Below are 22942 nucleotides of genomic sequence, written 5' to 3'. Positions count from 1 at the left end.
CCGACGTCCGACCAGGCTGGGTGCCCGCGTGCCAGGGGAGGGGCACCAAGGACCTCACCCCAGCCTGGCTTCCCGCTGAGCCCCGATGAACGCTCAGAACACTTTTCAAAGGATGGTTTATCGCGTGGAAAAACCCACGGCAGATGTTAAGAGAAAAAGAGCAGGGTAAGGCAACGCGCTGTCCCAACCATTGAGATATTAGGCCGGTCTACGTGAAATTGCCAATACTGACCACCTCTGGTTTCAAAATGACAATGTCACGTGTCCCGGCCTAACGTGTGCATCCAGAGAGTGCAGCGGTGGCTGTGGGCGTGTGTCTGCGTAGAAAAGACTGGACGGCCGCACACCAGCTTGTCAACCGTGGCAGGATGGCACTGGAAGTATTTTTTTGTGTGTTTTTCTGAATTTTCCAAATATTTGACCATGAACACATTATGTTTGTTTAAAAAGGAAAAAAAAAAATACTTCTGTTATTAAAAAAAAGGGAGAGACGTTCATGCTTTTCCAAAAGCCATTTTTAAAAATTTTTGAAAGAACTTTTCATGCCTTCTTATGGAGTTGCTGCTCTTGTTCCCATTTGACTGAGAGGAAAATAGAGGCTGAGAAGATAAAGTTTGCCACTCAGGGGACACCGCAGGCAGGTGAGGAGCAGAGCCCAGAATGCGGAGACAGCAGCTAGCGCGGCGAGGGGGATGTCCTCAGCGTCCACGTGGGGAGCCTGCTTGGGCTGGGAGCCCCCTTGGTGACATCCTACCCCCTCTCCAAGGCATTCAGCCCCAACTCAGGGCACTGCAAGATGGGGGGCTTAAAGACCCACTAGTCCCAGCCTCGAGTGGGGAGCCAGAGGCCGGAGGGAGGAGTCACTGGCCCCAGGTCGCCCAGCAAGCTGGGGGCAGCTCCAGGACTTGGACCCAGGCTTCCCAACTCCCGAATCTGAGCTTTTCTGCAACACTGTGCCGGTCTGTTCCTCGCCTCAAAGCAGAGGAAGCTGAAGAGACCTCTTGGCTCCACAGAGGAGAGACTGAGGCAGCAGCAGGTCACACTGCTTGAGTATGGGCTGTGCCCCATGAAGACTGTGTCCCTCGACCACATGGCTCTCCCACGTGCTCTCCTGGTCGGGACCTCCGCGGGCTCTTACCTCCTGCAGCGTGTCCACCATGGTCTGAAGGTTCATGCGCTTGGCCAGCTCCTCCTCCCATCTGCAAAAGCCAAAAGGACAGGTGGTCAGACGGTGGGCTCCCCCAGTCCAGGCCTCAGACACAACGCCAGCACCCACCCTGGGTCTATCCCTGGGCTGGGAGAGGAAGGTGCCCTGGTGAATCCATCCCTCCCTGCCCTCCAGGAGCTCCCAACCTGGCAGGGGGGGGTGTCAGAGGACAGCCGCTCTGACCTATAACCAGAATACCAGGTGGTGGTGACAAGTGCCACACTCAAGGCATGAGCCCAGCACTGTGGGGAGACAAAGGCAGGAGGGACCACCACCCTACCCTGCCTTCGTGCGAACTGCAAAGTGCCGTGCAAGTGCTATTGCTCCTGCTGTTGCTGCAAGATGTGCTTGCAAAAATGGCCCTTAGGAGCCAGGCTGTATCCAGCTCTACCCTCGGCCTCTTCTTTACACTCACAAGAAACAAACCTCTATTGTGCTAAGCAATCTTAGAATCTATTTGTCCTGCAGCCTACCCTAACCAACACAGAAATCTCCAACATAGGTGTTATCATCCCATTTTACAGATGTGGAAACTGAGGCTCAGAGAGCTTAAATGGCTTGCCCAAAGACACACAGCTTGTCAGTGGGTGGAGTTGAAGTTCAAACCCAGGTCTGTTTTATTACATTAAAAGAAATCCTCCAAAACACAGTTCTCACTTCTTCAGCATTTATCAGGTGCCAGGCCCCACTCCAGGGGCTTTCCACGTATCGTTTCATTCATGCTCGAGTTGGTTGAAGCTTGGCAGGAAAGGATAAACACCAGCAACACCTTTACTGAGGCTGACTTTGTACCAGGCCTGTTCTACACGAAGCACTTCAATCCTCGTAACGACCTCGTGGCGTGGGTACTGTCATATGCCATGTACAGGTGGAAAAGAAAGGCAGAGGCACAGGCCCAAGGTCAGGGTGGGGAAAGGCGGAGCCAGGACTCAAACCCAGGTGGGGAGGCTCCCGGACAGAGAGATGGCGGCGAGGAATCCCCTTGCGGAGCTCCCCGCGGATCTAGGCACCACCAAAGCCTGAAGGCCCCAACCCCGCCCCCAACACAGAGTCCCTGCCTCCCCCGAGGAAGCTGGGGGCAGGTTCCTTCTCTCCCTCCACCCTGGGACAGACAGAGGAGCTCCTCTCCCTCCTCGCCCCACTGCTGCCCTCCCCCAATGGCCTCCGAGCAGGGCGGTCTGGAGCCTTTTAGGATGCTGTCAGGGCTGGCTAAAAATAGGCCAGAGGGGAGGGAGGGACAAAGAGAAGGTTACATCACCAGCTTTTGGAAACAAGAGAAAACGGATACTGTTTGCACACAAAGAGGAAAATTCCTCCCCTCTCCCAGACGAGAGGGCCCTAGCCAGGGTTCCCGGAGGACACAGGCGTGCTCGCTTCCCAGTGCTCTCCGCCTTTACCAGCCTGATGCTAGCTGCAGGCCCGTGGGCTCCAGGGTCTGGACCTCGAGGGCAAGGGGTGGGGCTCCTGCCAGGGCTGGCGGACACAGAGGGAGCTAAGGAGGGCCAGGCAGACGGTGTAAGGGACCCAGGCAGGGCCATCTCACTGGAACCCTGTCATTGCACAGGTAGGGAAACTGAGGCCCAGAGTAGACAAGCCCAAGGTGACCCAGTACATCAGCAGCAAGGCTAAGCGGCCAGCCCCAGGCCACCTCTCGATGAGGACGGGCCCAATGCTGGGGACAGGAATTCTAAGTGGGGAGAAGTGCCAGCCACCCGCCCCCACCCAGCAGCATGGAGCATCTGGGGCCTCCCTCGAGGGAGGTAAAGGCCCCGGACACAGGTCCTGAGCTGAATCATCTCTCCTGGCCACGCTGCTCTGAAGGGGGAAGGGGACGCGGTTCCAAGGCCACTGAGCAGAGCGGGTGCAAGGAGAGCGCAGCGTGGCTCTGGCCTCCGCCTGGCTTCTGGGCCCAGCCCCCCACCGCGTCCTAACAGCAGGAGCAGCAGAGGAGGGGCAGCGAGGGGTGCAGAAAGCCACATCCTCTCCCTTGGACTCAGGCACCCAGGGGCATCTTGCTGACACATCCCCCACTCTCCAGAACTAGGCACGACACTCCACACCTTTTCTTCAAGCAACCATCTCACAAGGAAGGCGGGGCAGGGGTCAAAGTCCCATTGTACAGACGGAGAAAATGAGGCCCAGGGAGGGCAAGTGACTTGCCCAAAATCCACCCAGGCTGAGGGTACATGCCCATATCTTTGGCTCTCCAGACACAGTGACAGCAATGGCAGCAGCACCCCAGCCTGGGTCCCACGCACCGGGCTCACTGCCTTGTACACCTACACCATCGGCTTTCACCTGAATTATTAAACCTCTGGTGGGGGGGGGGGGATTTTTTAACCAAGCCCATTTTGTAGATGAGGGAACTGAGGTTCAGAGAGGTGAAGTAACTTGTCTTAGGTCACACAGCTAGTAAGCACGGAGCCTGGGACTCAAACCTAGTGCACTCTCCAAAGCAGCGAGTCTCAAACTAGAATGTGCACACGAATCGCCTTTGCAGATGAAGGGGGCTTGTTAACATGCAGACCTTCACTCAGCAGGCCTAGGGTGGGGCAGTCAGCTCCCTGGGGGTGCTAGTCACAGATGGCACTTTGAGTGGCCAGGCTCTGGGAGGCCACACAGTCCAGTCCCTCCACCTTCACCCCCTCCCCTCCCGCCCCACACCTTGATCATGTTTCCTAAGCTCACCCCAGAGGATGAGCTTGCACAAATGATTTCACGAGCCTTTTCTTTCCAAAGCCGGGCTGGGTGGCCAGCTGGCTCGCCTGGTCCCGGGGGTCGAGGACAGGCCCCGCATGTGGACAGCAGCTGGCTTGACAGACAAGAGCCCGCTGCCCGCACTGACGTCCCTCTGAGCGGCAGTGGGAAAGCCTGGCTCAGCTGGCTCCAGTGTTGACAGAGCAGAAAAGCTCTGCCCTTCAGCCGCTCTGACTGACTGGGGCGAAGGGCCAGGTGGGCAACGTGTTTCTCGTGGTACCCAAGACGCCCGCACCTGCTGCCATTCAGCCCCGAGCAAGGGAGCGCTCAGCCTGGCTGGAAGCCGGTTAACCAGGCTGCTGGCTCAGTTACCTGCTTCCCCGTACAATCCCAGCCCCTGCCCCGGGTCTATCCACGAGAGTAAGACTTCGGTGGGGAGGGAGCTCCGGGCCGAGGGATCGGCAAACACACAGAGGCCAGCAGGAAGGCACAGGCCAGGAGCCGTCTGCCACCAAGATGCGAGTGCACCTGCTGTGGGTCAGGCTTTGGTGGATGGCGTTTCCTCGCGGCCTGTGCCGTCCCTACTCTCAGCCCCAGCCCACAGCCGAGCGCACGACTCGCCCAAAGTCACCACTGCTAGGAAATGGCAGAGCCTGATTTGGCCAAATCCCACTCCTGGGCCCTGTGAGGCTGAAAGGGGAAGGCAGGCTGGGGTGAGCTTAGAGACCACCTTGGGGGCACAGAGGCAGTTTCCTCGTGTTTCTCCAGCAGTCCAGGGGCTGTTCTGTTGGCTGGGGAGGGGTCTTTCCTGTTCAAAGGACCCCATGATACTGAAGGGTCTGTCACTGGAGGAAACTGGGGTGACATACACACGCCAACTCTCTCTGTGGGGTGCCCAGGCCTTTTAAATATTAATACATCTGCTCGATCCCACTGCCTCAACGCAGTGGGCTATGAAGCTACCCTGTACCCATTTTACAGGTGGGAATATGAAAGCCCAAAGCCTACGGATGACTCAAGCCAGAGCGGAGATGGCCTGAACCACTGAGCGTCTCCCCTGCCCACCCTGACCTTCTCCCTTCAAGCGCTGGGTGAGAGAAGGACACTTGTTGGTCACCTTCTCGAGGCTGTTCACCATGTGAGGCGTCCACACCTGTGTATATAAAATGTCACCGACTCCTCCCCTAAGGACGGTCTCCATTCTGCAGATGAGGAAGCAGAGGCTCGGAGGTCAGGCGGCCCATTTCCCCTTCCCCTCCCTCCTCGGCCTCCTGAAACTCTATCCCTTCTCCCCGCTTGTCTCAAATGGCATCTCTTCCCCAGTCCTGGCATCGACTGCAATTGTTTTCCCTCCTCCAGCTCCACCAGCTTGAGGCGTCGGGCCCCAGATCGCAGGGCCCCCTGATCTTGTCCTCCCAGGCGGCTCGGCCGTGGTGTCCCATGGCGCACAGCTCTCACTCAAAGGAGCCGGCCCCACAGCGCCAGGGACAGCGATGGGCTCCCGCAGGCAGTCACCTTTGTCTGTCCCACCATCGCCAGGGGCTGGCACCAGCTCGGGGGGTCTCAGGCAAAGAGGAGGGACAGGGAGGAAACCAGGGGTGAGATCCTGGTGCGGGTGGGTAAGCGCATAAAGGAGGAGCCGGGTCTCAGCCCTCCCACCATCCAGAGAACCGGTTATGATTACCACCCTGTGCTCAGGAGTCGGACATTTACCGCATGGATTGGATGGATGAAGGAATCCAGCCCCCTGCTCACCCCTCCCAAGCCAGAGCCCCTTTCCCTGGGGCGTCCTTAGCCTGCACCGTCCCAGCCCGGGGGCTCCCAGTTCCCGGCACAGCCCCTGCTCTCGGCTGGTCCACGTGGCTCCACAGCCTCTCCCAGGGGACGCCAGGCCAGGGGGAGGGACGGCCAGGGCAGGAAGCAGGCAGGGAGAAGGAGAAGCCTTCCCTTTCCCACTTCCCACAGCCCTGCGGGCAGGCGAGGCAGGGGTGTCAGGACAAAGAGTGCGGGGAGAGGAAATGACCGCACAAAAGGACTCTGCAGCTGAGAGCCGGGCCTGGGCCACCATCTTAGCAGAGCAAGCACTCGCGTGAGGCTGGTGGCCAGGAGGGGGCGGCGGCAGCACCGCCCAGCCAGATGTGGTCTCTCCGCATTCCTGAAGAGCCTCCCTGGGACGCATGAGCAACCAGAAGCCTCAGCTGGCCCCTGGGGGGAGGGGTGGACATGGTCGCCCGCCCCCACCCCCACCCAACACTCGGCCTGGTCCTTCCCCTGCCCCAGCAGCTCAAGATGACACAAGATGACACACAGACCCGCAGGAAAGGGGCTAGCAAGGCTGGCCAACAGAGGGGCGGAAACCCACGCTGAAGTCACTGGCAGAGCGGCTGACTCACAGGCTTTGCACTTCCTGTGCCGTCAGAGAAAGAGGCTCCCGGGCTCAGGAGGAAAGTGGGTGCAGGCCCAGCAAAACAATTAAGGCTCAGGGACAGCCCTGGGGCTCCCGGGCAGAGAGTCCGGAGCAGCAAGGGAGGGTTCTAATCCTGCCCCACCACTTCCCAGCTGTGTGACTTTGGGCGAGTCAATTACCCTCTCTGGGCCTCAGCTGCGCCCTCTGTGAGTCGGGAAGCGCGCCACCTGCTTTCGAGGGCGGCTGTGGGAACTACACGAGGGGCACGGCATGGGTGAAAACACCCAGCCCCATCCCTGGTAGCCGGCAGACGATCCGATCCGATCCGTGGGGCGGGCTCCACAGCCAGGCAGAGCCGGGAGGGAGCCGCAGGAATGGCCCACACCTTGCCGGGAAGGCAGCGGCCGGCACGCCCAGGCCGACTCACTCAGGTGGTGGGAAGCAAGCTCAGGTGAGGCTGGGCCGCAGCCACCAGTGGAAAACTTCATTCTGGGCCAAGCGTGGGCCTGGCCCCTGGCGGAGGGCAGGTGGGGGCAGAGAGCAGCTTCCTCCTCGGCGGGTGGAGGGCTGGCACCCTCTCTGCTCCACCCTGGCCACGGGGACCCCACCCCACCCCACGGCAGCAGGGCGGGGTGCAGGCTGCCAGGGATTGGCCAGGGGATGGCCAGGGACGTGCTGGAGGCTGAAGGCTCTGACCACAGAAGATTTTGCCCACCGGTGCCCCTCGGTTCTGCACTGCCCCGGCCTCTGAGCCGGCCCACCCGCAGACGCACAGGGGCACTGTCGCATCCCTGGGTGGACAGACAGTGCCTTGCCCACGGCTGCACAGCTGAGCGGGGCCCAGCCCGGGGGCCCTGACTGGTCCATCTCTAGAATGGTATCTGCGCTGGAGGGACAGGCTGCGGCACAGAGGCAGCCCAGGGGCCCCTTCTTCGATGCAGCTTCCCAGAAGCCCACGGGTCACACAGACCGTCGTGGGCACCCCTGCAGAGTCAGGGCCCGGTGAGGATCCAGAGCCCCCGCTTGCTTTGCCGGGCCCTTCTAGAAAGTCTAGAAACCACGACTGAGTCACCTTCCTCCTTCCACACTCCCCCCCTTTAATATCACAGACGATTCGTGTTTGTGGCAGAAAACAACACAGATGAGGGAAAGGGAGTGGGGTGGGGCGGGAGTGCGATTTGGGGAACCCGAGTAGAGTCCCACCACCACCGCCACCACGGGGCTCATCCCTGGCAGCTACAAGTTGGCCCTCGTGGGGCCTTCGCCTCCTGACTTCCTCCTCCACTTGGTCTACCGTGAGCATCTCTTCTCCCCGGAAAATGGACGGCCAGTAAGCTCCAGCCACCTGCCTGCCCTGCGGGGCCACCTGGCACCGCCTCTCACGGCCTCCCTGTCGCCCTCCTGCCTGTGGGCTCTGCAGCTCCCCTCTCCACGGAGGCCCCGAGCCCGGGAAGGGACGCCTCGCAGATGTGCCCATCAGAGCCCGGCTGCCCAGCTGTACTCTGCTGCTCTCGGAAGGAAACACAAATTAAATGCCAACTGATTGTCTCCACGGAGGAGGTATTAATTTAATGTGAACACTTAACCAGGGCAGCCGATTCCATTACAGGCGGGCGGTAATGGCCCGGGCAGGCCGAGCACAGGGGCGGGGGCCGGGTTGGAGAAGCCACTGTGTCAAGTATGCCCCCCCCCACCCAGCACACTGCCACCCACGGCTGCTTCCAGCCTGAAACGGCAGCCTGCTCCAGGGATCCCAGCGCAGGTCTGTGCGAGCCGCCCAGGGGGCAGGCAGGGGGCTCTAATGTCTTGGGGACAGTCCTCGTGGAGGAGAGCGTACCAGGCTAGGAGGCAGGAGGTTCTGGTTCAAGTCCTGGCTGTGTCGCTAATTCACCGCACAACCCAGGTAGGTCCCTGCTCAACCCTGGGCCTCAGTCTCCCCACCTGTAATACGACCTCCGAGAATCCCTCTGGATGTGATATTTGCAGAGCCACCTGCAGCCCTGGATAGCCCCTTCCCTGGAGCCCAGAAGAGGCGACGGCCTCGAGGACGCCAATGCCATCCAGAGTTACCCTGGGTAATGCCAGGCCTCTGGCGGCCTGCCCTCAGCAGCAGACACCCCTGAGCGCCCTCTCACCAGCCAGGGATGGGGTGGCAGCAAGCATTCATTGGTCTGTCATTCATCCACAAACAGCTCCTGAGGGTTTGCCTCGAGCCACGCGGGCCCTACATGGTTAACAGATTGTAGGCGTCTCTCCAGACCTCTCCAGGGAGGCCGGCAGATTGAGGAAGCCGTCTGCCACCATGTGATGGCCAGAGGCCTGCTCACCTCTGGCTAGGAACCTCAGGCTCCACTTCTGTAAAATGGGAATAGCAGTCCACCTTGTAGGGCTCCAGTGAGACACCCAGGTGCCCCTGATGGACGGAGACCATGCTCGCTAGTATTGTCCTGGCAGCGTGGCCTGGGGGCAGTGGGAAGGGCAGATGGGTGGGTGAAGGCCTGGCCCACCTAAGCAGGGACACTTCTCCATCCTATCCTGACTCTCTGGGGATCCAAGAGCAACTGAGAGGTGGCACTGAAAGTCGGTAGCTAAGGAATTTTCCCCGCAAGGCGGTGAAATCGAGTCCTGCCGATGGGCAGTAGGGATGAGCTGCACGGAGTCATCCACGTTCCCCACCTGTTTCCTGGAGACCAAGGGTGCCCCTTTGCAGGGCAGCTGGCTGGTCTCCGTGCTCTTCATGGGGAGCCACCAGGCCGTGAGAGAGGCGGGAGGGAGAGAAGCCCCCGCCCCCCAGCACACCGTCAAGTAACACGGCAGCCAGTGCTGCACAGGAAGTCCTGCATCCGGTCCTGCCTCTGCCTCTATCTGGCTGTGTCCCTTCCCCTCCTCCAGCACCACCGTCTCGTTAGTGATGCAATGGTGTCAAGCTGGATGGATTCTAAGGGCCTACCCAGCCACACCAGAAAACAACTTCCGTGGTCCCTGGACAAACACCCCACGCTGACCACAAAGCCATCCGATAAACCGCAAAGTCTCAAAAGCCAGCTGGGACAGCAGTCCTTGAGTTCAAACCAGTGGTGTAGTGGAGAAAGGAGCAGGGGCTCTGGAGCCAGAGGGTCCTGGGATCAAAGCCCAGCTATATATCTTGCAGCTCTGCAACCCTGAGCAAGTTACTGACCCTCTCTGAGCCTTGGTACTATCACCCAGCTCCTAAGGGTTTTTTGCTCCTAAGGATAACATATGAAAGGTGCCCAGAACAGTGCCTGGCATGCCCTGAGCATGCAGTTGGTGTCATCAGCCTCATCCTCATGACCTCCCAATGACAGGCAGAGAGGTTGGGAGGGGCTGGGAGAGTGCTCCAAGACCACACTGTAAGTGACGAGGCCAGACTTGCACCCAGGGCTGTCTGACCCCAGAGCCACTATGCTGCCAGAACAATCATGTTGACGGGAATGAGAATGAGTTAGATGCCACTGTCACCTGGCTGGGTGGCCAGCAGCACATGGGGATGGGGTGGCAGAGGGAAAGAAGCCCGACGCTAATGCCACAGATTCCCCTGCCAGCAAAACCCAGCGATCATCTGCCTCCACCCCCCACACCCCCCAGACATACCCCAGGAATTAATGGGCACGTGCTCAGCCCTTCGAGGTCTGTCTTGACAAGAGCCGCTGGGGCAGCAGGTGAGCCCAGGGCAGGAGAGCCCAGCTGGTCTCGTGGCACCTCCCGACAGGCACAGGCATTTAAGGGTGTTCTCCCAGGCCAGCTGCTGAAGCCCTGGGTCACCTACCCCAGTGCCGATCTGAGGCTCCGGCTGTTTTATGAGCCACCTGTCCCAATTCCCCGGCATCAGTATGTGCCCAGGTTCCCAGCGTCACTCCCACTCAGTATCGCTTACCGAAAACACCCTCGGAGAAACTGCAGCCCTGTGGTTGCTTGTAACCCGGCGCAGCACGCTGGGCAGTGCCTTTTAAGTGCTTCTGTCTAGAAATCACACCCAGTGGGCACTGCCCTGCACAAACCAGGCTCCTCTGAGAAGGAAAGTGACTCAACCAGTATCTCGCAGTGAGGAGGAATCTGCATCCCAAACTGCAGGCCACCGTGAGGTTTCCGGGGCACCACTTCCAGCCCGGCTGGGATACACCTTCATCACCTCCTCCAGGGAGCCCTTCATGACTTCCCCAGGATGAGTCACTACACCTTTGCTGGTGTTCCCAGTCCCGGGCCCAGGCCTTCATCACGCATGCAGGGTGCTGTAAATTCTCACTCCCCCGCCTCTCGCACCAGACTCCGCTCTCCTAGGAGGAAAGGATTTGCATCCATTGTAAAATGCTTATGAGGTGCCAGTCTAATCATTTTACTCCCACCACCTCTAATTCTCACCGCACCTCTGTGAGCCAGGTGTCACCCTTCCCACTTTACACGGGAGACACTGGGGCTCAGGTGAAATGACTTGCTCAAGGTCAACTCCGGGGCCATCTCACTCCCAAGTCTGAGCAGCCTCTGAATGTTCAGACAGTGTCTCATCGGCTCCACAAACCCCTACCCATGTCCCCAGCACAATGCTCAGAAAATGCCCCCAGGTAACAACGCCAGGGGCAGGTGCACAGAAGTGTACACATTTGGGGTCGCAGTCCCTGATTTGGAAAAGAGCCACTTAGCCAGGGCATTTGCTTGCCCGTGGACCCACCTCTCAGGCCCCTAGAACCCAGGTGGAGAAAGGCCTTAGCATGCCCCACCTCCACCGGCCAAGGCCAACTGGGGCCAGCACCTCCCGAACAAAAAGGCCACTAGCGTCAGGAAGGGGGGAGGGGGAGGAGGGGACAGGTATATGCACACACAAAGAGTGCGATGCGCGCCATCCAGGGGATGGACGCGCTTGAAGCTCGGACTTGGGGGGGGAGGGGGAAAAGGGCAACATGTAACCTAAACATCTGTACCCCCATAATATGCTGAAATAAAAAAAAAAAAGGCCACTAGCTTTGGAGTTGGGTGAAACTGGGCTCAAATCCCAACACTACTGGCCACGTGCTCCTGAGCAAATAATTTCCAGTCCCCGAGCCTCCCCATTTGGTCACCTGTGAAACAGGGGTCATGAAGTTCAAGTTCCCCCTCGGGGCTGCTACAGTTTGTGAAAAAGGTGGTGTGCACAGGCCCTGAAAGAATGGAAGCTCTCATCCCTTCCACGGCCTCCCTGTCGCTCGCTTCGGGGTCTGAGATGGCCCCCTTGTCTCTCTGGTCTGTTTCTTCATCTACAAAAGGGTCCCAGTTCCCTTCTGGCCCTGCCGTGCTGTGGACGTCACGGGGAGCGGGGAGGCTACTGCTTGTCACCAGGGCCCCACACCTGGCCCCACCAGGTGGAGGTGTCAAGAGGGGCAGAGGCTCTGCCACTTCTAAGCTGTGTGCCTTTGGGCACTTAACCTCCTGTGCTCCAGGTCCCCAAACTTTAAGTAGGCGCTAGCGGAAGCACCTCCCTTGTGCCCTTGCGGGGCTGTTATCGTAAGTCAGTCAATACACGTTAACACTCAGCACTGAGCCGAGCTCCTGGTAAATGTTCAACAGATGGAGCTACGATTAGTCACGGAACAGGACGGCCTTTATGCTGTCCTGCCTGCCGTGGTGAGGGGCTCCGCTGCGTAGACTGCACAGGGCCCCGGGCACCAGGCAGGGCACCTGGTGCCAAACCAGTCCCACTGCAATCAGTGCCTGGCAACACGCGGGGCTGCCAAAGGCATACGGGGGGACGTCTTATCTCCCCTGTGTCCAACTCAGCACCACGTCCCAGTGCCTGGCACGAGCTCGGGCACCGAGGAAGCCTCAGCGAGTGAGTGTTGGGTGTTTCTGGAGACACCCAGGCCTGGCAGCCTTGGAGCGGCTGCTTAGATTTCATCCTCCTCCCCCAGGACAGATACAACAAACATTTCCCAAGTGCCCACTTGGGAGCCAAGTGCTGGGGACACGGAAGTGGATTAAGTGTATTCTCCTCCCACTGAGAGAGGGGAGGCGAGTTCCGGCGCTGTCCCTCCAGGGCAGGACCTCTGGCTCCTCCAGCTCCATAGCTCAATCCCTCCCACCCAACAAGGGGGAGGGGATCTGGGTGCCGGCCACCTTGCGCCCTGCAGGCAGGGATGGAAGGGGGTGCTCGCCCAGGGCTCTTGGGGGCAGGAGGCATCTTCACTCTGCCCACGAGTGAAGGGGCCCCATTCATGTTGCCCTTGCCCACTGATGCCCAGGGGCAGGAGGAAACCAAACACTTACCATCACACTGAAAATATCGGCTGCCTCCAGAGAGGAAACTGGGTGACTGGGGGATGTGAGGAGTGGGGAGGGGGCTCGTCACTCTATCCCCTCTGTATCTTTTTTTAAAATTGTGGTAAAATAAACGTAACATAAAATTTACCGTTTTAACCATTTCTAAGTGTATAGTTCAGTGGCACTAAGAACATTCACGTTGTGTAACCATCACCACCATCCATCTCCAGAACTTTTCTCACCTTGCGAAACTAAAATTCTGTCCCCATTAAACGACTCACCAGTGCCCCTTCTCCCAGCCCCTGGCAACCACCATTCTACTTTCTGTCTCTGTGGGCCTGACCGCGCTAGGTACCTCGTACAAACGGACCCAGACGGTATATGCAAACGGTTTATTCCACTTCGCATAACGTCCTCAAGGTCCGTCCATGCTGTAGCATGTGTCACTGTTTCTTCTGTATTTTTTTTTTTTTGAGACAGAGTCTCACTGTGTTGCCCGGGCTAGAGTGCCGTGGCGTCGGCCTAGCTCACAGCAACCTCAAACTCCTGGGCTCAAGCAATCCTTCTGCCTCAGCCTCCCGAGTAGCTGGGACTACAGGCATGCGCCACCATGCCCGGCTAATTTTTTTTTTCTATATATTTTTAGTTGTCCGATTAATTTCTTTCTATTTTTAGTAGAGACGGGGTCTCGCTCTTGCTCAGGCTGGTTTCGAACTCCTGAGCTCAAACAATCCTCCCACCTCAGCCTCCCAGAGAGCTAGGATTACAGGCGTGAGCCACCGCGCCCGGCCTGTATCTGTTTAATTTTGAGTGATGTCATGTACACCTAGTCAAAAAAAATCAAAACCACTTACATTTCAAAAAGACAAAAAGACCTGCTCATTTTCCCCTTGTTTTAAATTGCATGGGCGTTTTACAATGATTACAAAAGACACAGAAAAAAAACAGACAAGGCAAATCTAAAAATTTTAAAACCCACCTGGATCCCCCTCCCTGAGACGATTACTGTTCACATTGGCTGTATGTCCTTCCCAACTTTTTCTTATGAGATTTTTTTTTTTTTCTTATGAGACTTTTAAAAAGAGGAAATGGGATTGGATCATATATGGTTTTCGAGCATACTTTTTCCACTTAACAATATATGGTGGCATCCTTCCGAGCAGGTGGTGCAGAAGGCTGTGTGCCACTGATTTAATGGGTCCCCGCTGTCACCCCCAAGTCCTAGCAATCTAAACAACACTGCAAAGAACATCTTGGTATGCTCATAGCTGCATATCTGTCCAGGTACGCCCTGGAGTGGGTTCCTGGGCCAAGTGTGCAGACGTAGAAAAGGCTCTGTGTCCCTCTAAAGCACTGTGTGTGACGAGGCTGCACGGTCGGGGACTCGGCAGCTGCGGGAGCCTGGAGCAGGGCTCCCCAGCATCGCCTGCCATGGGCTCCCAGCTGGCAGGGAGCCAAGGAAAAGCAGGATTCCTGGGTCCTTACCCCAGCTCCTGCAGCAACACAGTTTTGTGCCTCGGTTTCCCTATCAGTCAAAGTGCTACCTCCATAAATATTGCCCTTTCTCATGGGTGGCACTCTGAATTTCCCAAGGAGCAAGGACTGGGAGATCAGGCTCATCTGAGAAATGGGCCCAGTGCCTCTCCTCCGAAAGGGCAGAGGTCTCATCTGGAGGGTGATAAGCCCCGGAGCAAGTGGCCACGTGCTAGGGTGGGGCAAGAGGAAACAGCATCCCCAGCACCTCCAAGCTGCACCACACCTCCAAGGCACGTGCCGTGTTCTCTGCCTGGAGGGTCTACACCCTCTCCCCTTTGTCATTTCTCTTTTTCTCCCTTATCTAATATGACTTCAGGACGCAGCTGATACACCTCCTCCTCCAGGAAGCCTTCCCCAACTCCTTGGTCAGGGTCAAGTGCCACTCTTCCGTACTGCAAAGGCTCCACGTGACGGAGTACTGAGGTTATCTGTACACTTGCCTGTCTTCCCTTCCTTTTTTTTTTTGATACAGAGTCTCTCTTTGCCACCCCAGGTAGAGTGCAAGGGCATCATCATAGCTCACTGCAACCTCTAACTCCTGTGCTCAAGTGATCCTCCTGCCTCAGCCTCCCAAATAGCTTGGACTACAAGTGCGCACCACGACGCCCGGCTAATTTTTCTATTTTTAGTAGAGACGGGGTCTCGCTCTTGCTCAGGCTGGTTTCGAACTCCTGAGCTCAAACAATCCTCCCACCTCAGCCTCCCAGAGAGCTAGGATTACAGGCGTGAGCCACCGCGCCCGGCCTGTATCTGTTTAATTTTGAGTGATGTCATGTACACCTAGTCAAAAAAAATCAAAACCACTTACATTTCAAAAAGACAAAAAGACCTGCTCATTTTCCCCTTGTTTTAAATTGCATGGGCGTTTTACAATGATTACAAAAGACACAGAATAAAAACAGACAAGGCAAATCTAAAAATTTTAAAACCCACCTAGATCCCCCTCCCTGAGATGATTACTGTTCACATCGGCTGTATGTCCTTCCCAACTTTTTCTTATGAGATTTTTTTTTTTTCTTATGAGACTTTTAAAAAGAGGAAATGGGATTGGATCATATATGGTTTTCGAGCATACTTTTTCCACTTAACAATATACGGTGGCATCCTTCCGAGCAGGTGGTGCAGAAGGCTGTGTGCCACTGATTTAATGGGTCCCTACTGTCACCCCCGAGTCCTAGCAATCTAAACAACACTGCGAAGAACATCTTGGTATGCTCATAGCCGCATATCTGTCCAGGTACGCCCTGGAGTGGGTTCCTGGGCCAAGTGTGCAGACGTAGAAAAGGCCTGTGCCGCAAAGCACTGTGTGTGACGAGGCTGCACGGTCGGGGACTCGGCAGCTGCAGGAGCCTGGAGCAGGGCTACCCAGCATCGCCTGCCATGGGCTCCCAGCTGGCAGGGAGCCAAGGAAAAGCAGGATCCCTAGGTCCTTACCCCAGCTCCTGCAGCAACACTTTTGTGCCTCGGTTTCCCTATCAGTCAAAGTGCTACGTCCATAAATACTGCCCTTTCTCATGGGTGGCACTCTGCATTTCCCAAGGAGCAAGGACTGGGAGATCAGGCTCAACTGAGAAATGGGCCCAGTGCCTCTCCTCCGAAAGGGCAGAGGTCTCATCTGGAGGGTGATAAGCCCCGGAGCAAGTGGCCACATGCTAGGACGGGGCGAGAGGAAACAGCATCCCCAGCACCTCCAAGCTGCATCACACCTCCAAGGTACCTGCCGTGTTCTCTGCCTAGAGGAGTCTACACCCTCTCCCCTTTGTCATTTCTCTTTTTCTCCCTTATCTAATATGACTTCAGGACGCAGCTGATACACCTCCTCCTCCAGGAAGCCTTCCCCGACTCCTTGGTCAGGGTCAAGTGCCACTCTTCCGTACTGCAAAGGCTCCACGTGACTGAGTACTGAGGTTATCTGTACACTTGCCTGTCTTCCCTTCCTTTTTTTTTTTGATACAGAGTCTCTCTTTGTCACCCCAGGTAGAGTGCAATGGCATCATCATAGCTCACTGCAACCTCTAACTCCTGTGCTCAAGTGATCCTCCTGCCTCAGCCTCCCAAATAGCTTGGACTACAAGTGCGCACCACGACGCCCGGCTAATTTTTCTATTTTTAGTAGAGACGGGGTCTCACTCTTGCTCAGGCTGGTCTCAAACTCCCGAGCTCAAGCGATCCTCCTGCCTCAGCCTCCCAGAATGCCAGGATTACAGGCGTGAGCCACCGAGCCCTGGCTGGTCTTCCCTTCTTAGCTCTTGCAAGATCAGGCCTATCTCTGGATCACAGCTGTGATCCCAGTGCCCAGCACAGAGCCAGGTACACAGTATGCACCAAATAAACGTTCCTTGGATAAAAAGTGTCCATTGAATGTCACCTCCAGGGCCTTCCCTGGGAGATCCGATCTAGCCAGTCCAGCTCTGACTCACTGTGGCCTTGGACATAGCCTCCCTGCCCGCCCCCGCATCAGCCTCTGTTTCCCCAGACAACCTCCGCAGTCCAGGCCAGCTCTGCTACTCTCTTCCCTCCACCTCGTAGCCTGGGCCTACCTCACCTGGGACACACGATGGGAAGGTTAGTGCCCATGCTCTCCATCCCTGGGACGCTGTCTTCTGCCAGACCCGGCACCCCACCCCACCCCAGTGTCAGCGGCTCTCAGCCTCCAGGGCGCCAGCTCCTGTCCAAATCCAGAGCCAGTAGGGAGTCTGGGAACCAAGTCTCTGGGTACCCAGGCCAAGAAGCAGGAGGCCTGGAGGGGGTCTGTGCCCAGGAGGGTGTGGGGGGCCCCACCCAGGGATATGTTTACAGCTTTGAGAAAAACAGCAACTCCCAAGGCTATTTTGGAAACCTAATATGTACTTTGGGTCTCTCCATTGTTTATTCCAAGCGACTGTGCCGCCCCTGTTAACACAGGGCACGGTGAGTCTCAGCTCAGCGTAATCTCCCATCGGAGACTCGCCCAGCATCCTCCCCACCGGCAGCAGCCCTGGGGCCAAGGGCCAAGGGCCCGGGATCCCGGGTTTCCCTAATCATCCGCAGCCTGGCCAGTTGAGGAGCCAGCAGCCGAGTAGAACCCACCAGACAGGAGTCACACACACCCCCATCCTGGGTTTAAAACAAGGCTCTGCAGCCCTGAGCCAAGTCCCCTCCCTAGGGCTCAGTCTCCTCACCTGTAAAATGGGTGAGAGTGACCCGTTGGATTAAGGGAGGGTGGGCAAGCAGAAACTGGCTCCACATGGGGTGGCAAAAGCACAGAACAGGGGATCCCAGGATGCCAGGGGGATGCTCAGAAGTCCAGGCCATTCATAAAGGAGAAGCCCGAAGCTCAGAGTGTGAAGTGCTGTGCCCAAGGTCCCACACAGCCGGGCAGTGGCTGGCTCAGTGCGACTCCAGAGACCGTGAGCTTCCCACCGTGAGCTTCCCGCCGTGCCGCCAGTGAGGGGAGGAGAACGTTCCTGGGCAATCCCGAGGAGGAAGAAGGGAAGAGTGACAAGGACCGGGCAAACTAATCATTCGTGGGGTTGTGCAACTGAGGGTGGGTCGTGGCGAGGACCGCCTGTGTGTTGGTGCCATCATTATCCTAACTGGCCAGGAAGGGGCAGGCTCCGGGCACAGCTGGGACAGGTAATTAGACTGCAACCACCCGGCCAGGAGAGGGATTAGTGACTAAATACAGCTCAAGGGGACCGACTCATTATTTAATACCAGCCTGCTGTCATCGCGGTGGGTCCTGCCATTCAACGTGATGTGAACCAGCCGGGGGGTGGGGGGGGGTGGAGGTGGGGCACAGGGCACCCACCAACCCATGCACATAAGAGTGTTCCTCCCACCTGTCCACGGGACCGGGCACTCCTCTCAGGGGAGAGAGACGTCAGTCCGCTCGAGATGGGAGGGGAATGAAACGGAGCAGAGTCTCCCAGAGACACTTCGGTGATAAGAAAGCCCCTGGCAGAGCATCTTATGGAAACCTCTCATTTCCTCGTCCCCATTCTGCCGATGGGGAAACTGAGGCTCACCAGTGAGGTGGGTGACTTGTCCAGGGTCACATAATGACAACAGTTAACATCATGAATTGTTAGTATGTGCTGGGCACTATTAACTCCTTTAATCCTCACAACGACCTTGTGAGAGAGGTACTGTCACTGTGCCCATTTGAAGATGAGGAAACTGAGGCCCAGGGAGGTGAAGCTCTTGCCCAAGGCCACAGAGCTCAGAAGTGGTCGGACTTGAGTCCAGGCAGCCCTGGGTTCCAGAGCCCAAGCTCATCGCCACGAGACTTTCCTCCGCTCGCCTTGTGAAGTGGCAGGTGCTGGTCTGATCCCAAAGCCTGGGCGCGTGTCTCTGTGCCGGGTGGCCTCCTATTGGAAGGGAGAGGTCAAGGAGTATGTGCCTCAGTCTCCCAGGGATCAGAATGGACCCCAAGTTGCATCACCCCCAAACTCCAGGAGTGCAGTGCTAAAGGCCCCACCTGGGCTGCCAGGCTGGGGCACAGTGTGGCCCTAGCTGTGTGGCCCCTGGGGTAAGGCTCCCATTGGCCTGGCCCCAGCCCCTGTCGGAGAGCCCTGGGGCCCTCGGGTGGACCGACAGTCCTCCATGGGGAGTCCCCCAAGCACTGCCCAGATGCCACCAGGTGCCCAGCCCAGGGGGAGGTCGAGGGTCACCAGCCCCAGCTATGCCAAAGGACCAGCCTCAGTATCACTTCTCTTCTCAACTCAAACCTGGCTGGAGACTCATTTCCCCCGAGATTTGGGCCTCCAGCCACACAATTCCTGGCCTGGACTCAGTAAAAAGTCAAAAAGGAAATAGTCCAAGACAGAGGGACAAGGAGGAGCCGGCCTGGGGAAGGGGAAGGCCATTTGCACTCATCCGCTGCCCTTTCCCCAACTCGGCCACTCCCCAGGTGGGGATCTGGTAAAAGTGACTTTTCCCCTCTGAGCCTCAGTTTCCTCATCTGTAAAATGGGTAACAACAGTACGTACCTCCTTGGGTTGTGGGGATTCTATAAGACTGAACACCAAGTGCCTGGCATCGGTCTGCTCCTCAGTGAGCAGGCCCCACTCCTAGCTGCTGGGAAGCCTGTTACAGTGCCCAGGGCCCCGGGCGTGGCTGCGATGTGCCATTCTCCCCTAGGGAGGCTTTGCACTCCGGGTGCCCTCTCTCCCACACTGGCACCGAGGCGCCGTCTGGTACCCAGAGTCTCCAGGTGCCCAGCACATAGTAGGCCCTCAACCAGTCCTTACCAGATGAACGAGCCTGTGAGCTGGGCCATGCGGGGCAGCAGCCAGCAGAGCCTGGGTGCGAGTCCCACTCTGCCTACACTGGCTTGCTGTGTGACCCTGGGCCCGTCCCTGCACCTCTCTGGACCCATCTGCACAAGGAAGCCCCGATGGCCCCTGGGAGCTCAGACTCTCCCTCCTCCCACCTCGGGGAGACCCTAGAAGCCAGCTACCCAGGGCAGAGAGGAGAGTGGCCAGAGGACAGCCTGCCCGGTGCTAGACCCTTTCCCAACTGGCCTGGCCTCCCAGGGCCAGACAGCCTGGTCCACGCCTACCCCAGCAATCCCACAAAGGCAGCAGGCGGTCTTCTCCTGGTGACTTTGCCTCGGGACAGATGGGACACAGTGTGGTATCTGTCAGGCCAGATGGCCTGGTCGGCCCGAGGGGCCAGGACACCAGCTGGGAGTCCAGGCCCGGCAGGCAAAACTGCTTAAGCTCTTCGCGCCCCAGCCACCGGTGCTGGTGTCCCCTGGGCAACTTATCACCGACGTACACTCAGGCCTCCTCTCCTCTACCCACGGAGGTGAGGGGCCTCCCTGGGGCGTGAAGGGAGCATGGGAGGCTGTGGAGTGGGAGGGGACCGCAGGATGGTGGAACGGAGGCGGTGCCCGTGCTCGGCTGTGAGGGCAGCCCTGGACCACCGGGAATCTGCCAGCGCAGAGGGCCAGCAGGCAGGGGCACTGATTCCGGGCCAGGGAGCTCTGTGGAGCCACAGGATGCTGGTTGCTCTGCTCCTGGGATACCTGGGGCAGGGACCACCAGGCCAGGGGGCCACAGCCAGCCCCCTTTATAGGGCTGGAAAACCCAGCCCCCTACGCAAACCACAGACACAGCATCGCCTGTGAAGGTGAACATCCAACCCCGCTAGGCTGGCTGAATGGCTGTAGACATGTCGCTCAACCTCTCTGGGCCTCAGTTTCCCCGTTAGGAAAGATGGGGCCAGGGGGAGCCCTGGGCTCCAGGGCTACTTCCAGCTCAGAGGGCCCCATGAGTCCTGGAGAAGGAATGCGCCTCCTTCCCAGGAACTCGTAGGATCCTACAGGGACCAGCGACATCCCTTCCGCACAAAGAGCGCGTCCCAGCTCGTGCCTCTGAGTCAGGCACGGGCTCTCTCGGGAAGCTGAAGAAAGCGGGATTTTAGGCGGGAAGAGGGTGCGCTCCTGGGGTTTGGCAGGGAGTGGTGCTGGCTGGAGAACTACCAGCGATTGGTGTCCACCCACAGTCCCACTCCAGAGAAGGCTACACAAGGGGGAACTGCAGCAGTCAGGATTATGGCTAGAGACCAGGAAGCACTTCCCAATGGAAAGGGCCACAAGGACACCGGAGGGCGTGTCTTGGAGAAGGCTGTGGAATGCTCTTCCTAGGCAGTTAAATCTTTAAGCAGGATTTGCAACGATCCTAGCTCCAAGGTCAGAGAGGAAAAGTTGACCTCTGGAGACCCCCTGGGGACAAGAAGCAGTTGTTCAGTGGGTAAAGTAGAGCCTCAGAGTCTCTGCTCTAGGGGGCGCTCGGCCAACCCGCTGTTCCAGACCAGCAAGGGTGTCCTGTCCGGACGCAGCTCAGCCGAGCTCAGCTCAGCCCGGGGCCCGCGTACTGGTCCAGAAGACATCCCCAGTGTCTCTCGGAACAGAGGCCGTGAGGACTCCAGAAAAGCCCGAGCACACATCAGAATAGCAGAGGAGGGAAGGCCTGGGTAAGGGGGCTGCCGGCCGGGAATTAGAGCTGTCCGGCAGCACTGCAGAGAAGCAGGACCATGGGGCTGGAGCCCACAGACCTGACTTTTAGTCCTAGCTCTGCCACCAGCCTGCTGTGCAACCTTGGGCGAGTCACTGCCCCTCTCTGACGAAAGGGGGAGAGGAGGACTAAACAATCTGTTCCAGCTCCGATTTAACAGTCATTTGGCAAAGTCCCTGTTCATGCAGCGTCATCCCAAAGCCCAAGCATAGGGCCCGAGCACAGGAGCCCAGAAATAATAGTAGATGGACGGGTGGATGGGTGGACAGAGGGATGGATGATCACGTGGGATAATCCTGGAAAAGAGCAGAAGGTCCTAGGTGTCCCCTGGGATGACTCCTTACACCTGCCCACAAGGCCTCACTGGAATCACTTTCCAGTGATACGGACCCTCCGGCATCCAATCCCCTTCTCTAACTCGTACACACATGTGCATGTACGCAGACACATACGCAACACAAACTCCAAGCACAGCGACCCAATTCTGAATCCTGAGAACAGAAATTAAAGCTCCGGATCCCCTAAAGCCATGAAGTTTTGCTCCAGCCTGACCCTAAGGTGTCTTGGCTTTTGGAAGTCCCCTCCCAACTGTGTGTGTGACGTGAGACTCAGTCATGGTGGAACCCAGTGGTGATCTTGGAAGCCAAAGAGACCGGGGCTCGCATGCCAGCTCTGCCACTTTCTAGCTGTGACAAGGAACAAGTCATTTCCCCTGCCAAGACTCAGTTTTCTCAACTGTACAATGGGCGTGACACCACAGCCATCTTTCTGGAGTGGTGATCACGAGACAAACGTCCCTGAAGCTTTGCACCGCAAGGGGCATGCGGGATGCTCTTCGGTGACGGGAAAATGGGAATTACGGGATTATGAGATCCTGGATCCTTCCTGGAGGAGCTGAGGGCAAGCCAGGCCTCCCAGGGCTTCTCTGTCTGGGCCCTGCGATCCCTTCCATCTTGTTTCCCACCTTGGGGGGTGATGTGCCCGGACTTAAACTGGGCAGAAGCTACAAAGCAGCCTTTGTTTCACAGACGAAACCCTAAACCAGATGCCCTGACGTCAACCCTGGAAAAACAATGCCAAACCGGCCTTCAACGTCACTCCCCTGCCAAGGTCTGGGAATGAGCCCTTCACCCACAAGGGCTCCCAGAAGCCGTCTGTGAGAACCCAGAAGCTACGGAGGGCCAGAAGGAAGAGCATCTGCCTTGCTGTCCGTTGGGGGCAGGGCAAGACTTGAACCCCTGTCTTCCAACCCCCATATCTCAGCCCCAGGAAGGGGGCCAGGAACATGAGGCCTGTTTCTCAGCCTGGCAGACTGGGCCCGCCAGAGTGGCGGGAAGTACCCCTGCTTCCAAATCCACACGGCAAGGAAGGTGAGACATTCCGTGATCCCCGGGGGGCCAGGGACAGACTCCCCCACTCGCACCCATGCCCCACTGAGCCCTTCCAGAAGCCACAGGCACCAGACGACACCTTTCACCAGACGCAGCCTTGAAGGCCAGGTCTTGCCCTCCTAGTCACCCCGCGCTGACAGTCTGCTGGGGAGGAGAGGGGCCGTGACCTCCTCCTCAATGGCCAGGCAGGCTGCTTGCTGGGAAGAGGAAGTGCCTGGAACACAAAAGGCCAGTCTGCAGTGGAAGGGGGAAGGAGCAGACATTCTCACTGCATGGGGCCTGGGGGCTGGGGAGGGCCAGGCCAGGGCACAAGGGACAGAGTGGTAACACCTAAGGCGCCAGCCCCACGCTTAGCACTTGGCACACACTATCTCACTGAATCCTCGTTGCACCCTCACGAGCTGAGGTTGTCATCCCCACTTTCCAGATGGGAGAACTGAGGCTCAGAGCAGGA

General features: G+C 57.9%; 1 protein-coding gene across 1 annotated transcript in view; it reads right to left on the bottom strand.

Annotated features, from left to right (window-relative positions):
- Nucleotides 1-22942, bottom strand: part of IFFO2 (intermediate filament family orphan 2) — a 47934-nt gene that overhangs the window by 9481 nt on the left and 15511 nt on the right. The window contains exon 2 of the mRNA XM_012656941.1: nucleotides 1139-1199. Coding sequence (XP_012512395.1) covers nucleotides 1139-1199 — 61 coding nt within the window. The remainder of the gene's footprint in view (nucleotides 1-1138; nucleotides 1200-22942) is intronic.

Source organism: Propithecus coquereli, unplaced genomic scaffold, assembly GCF_000956105.1.
Source record: "Propithecus coquereli isolate 6110/MARCELLA unplaced genomic scaffold, Pcoq_1.0 Scaffold528, whole genome shotgun sequence".
NCBI lineage: Eukaryota > Metazoa > Chordata > Mammalia > Primates > Indriidae > Propithecus > Propithecus coquereli.
This window is presented reverse-complemented; position numbering and strand designations above follow the sequence as displayed.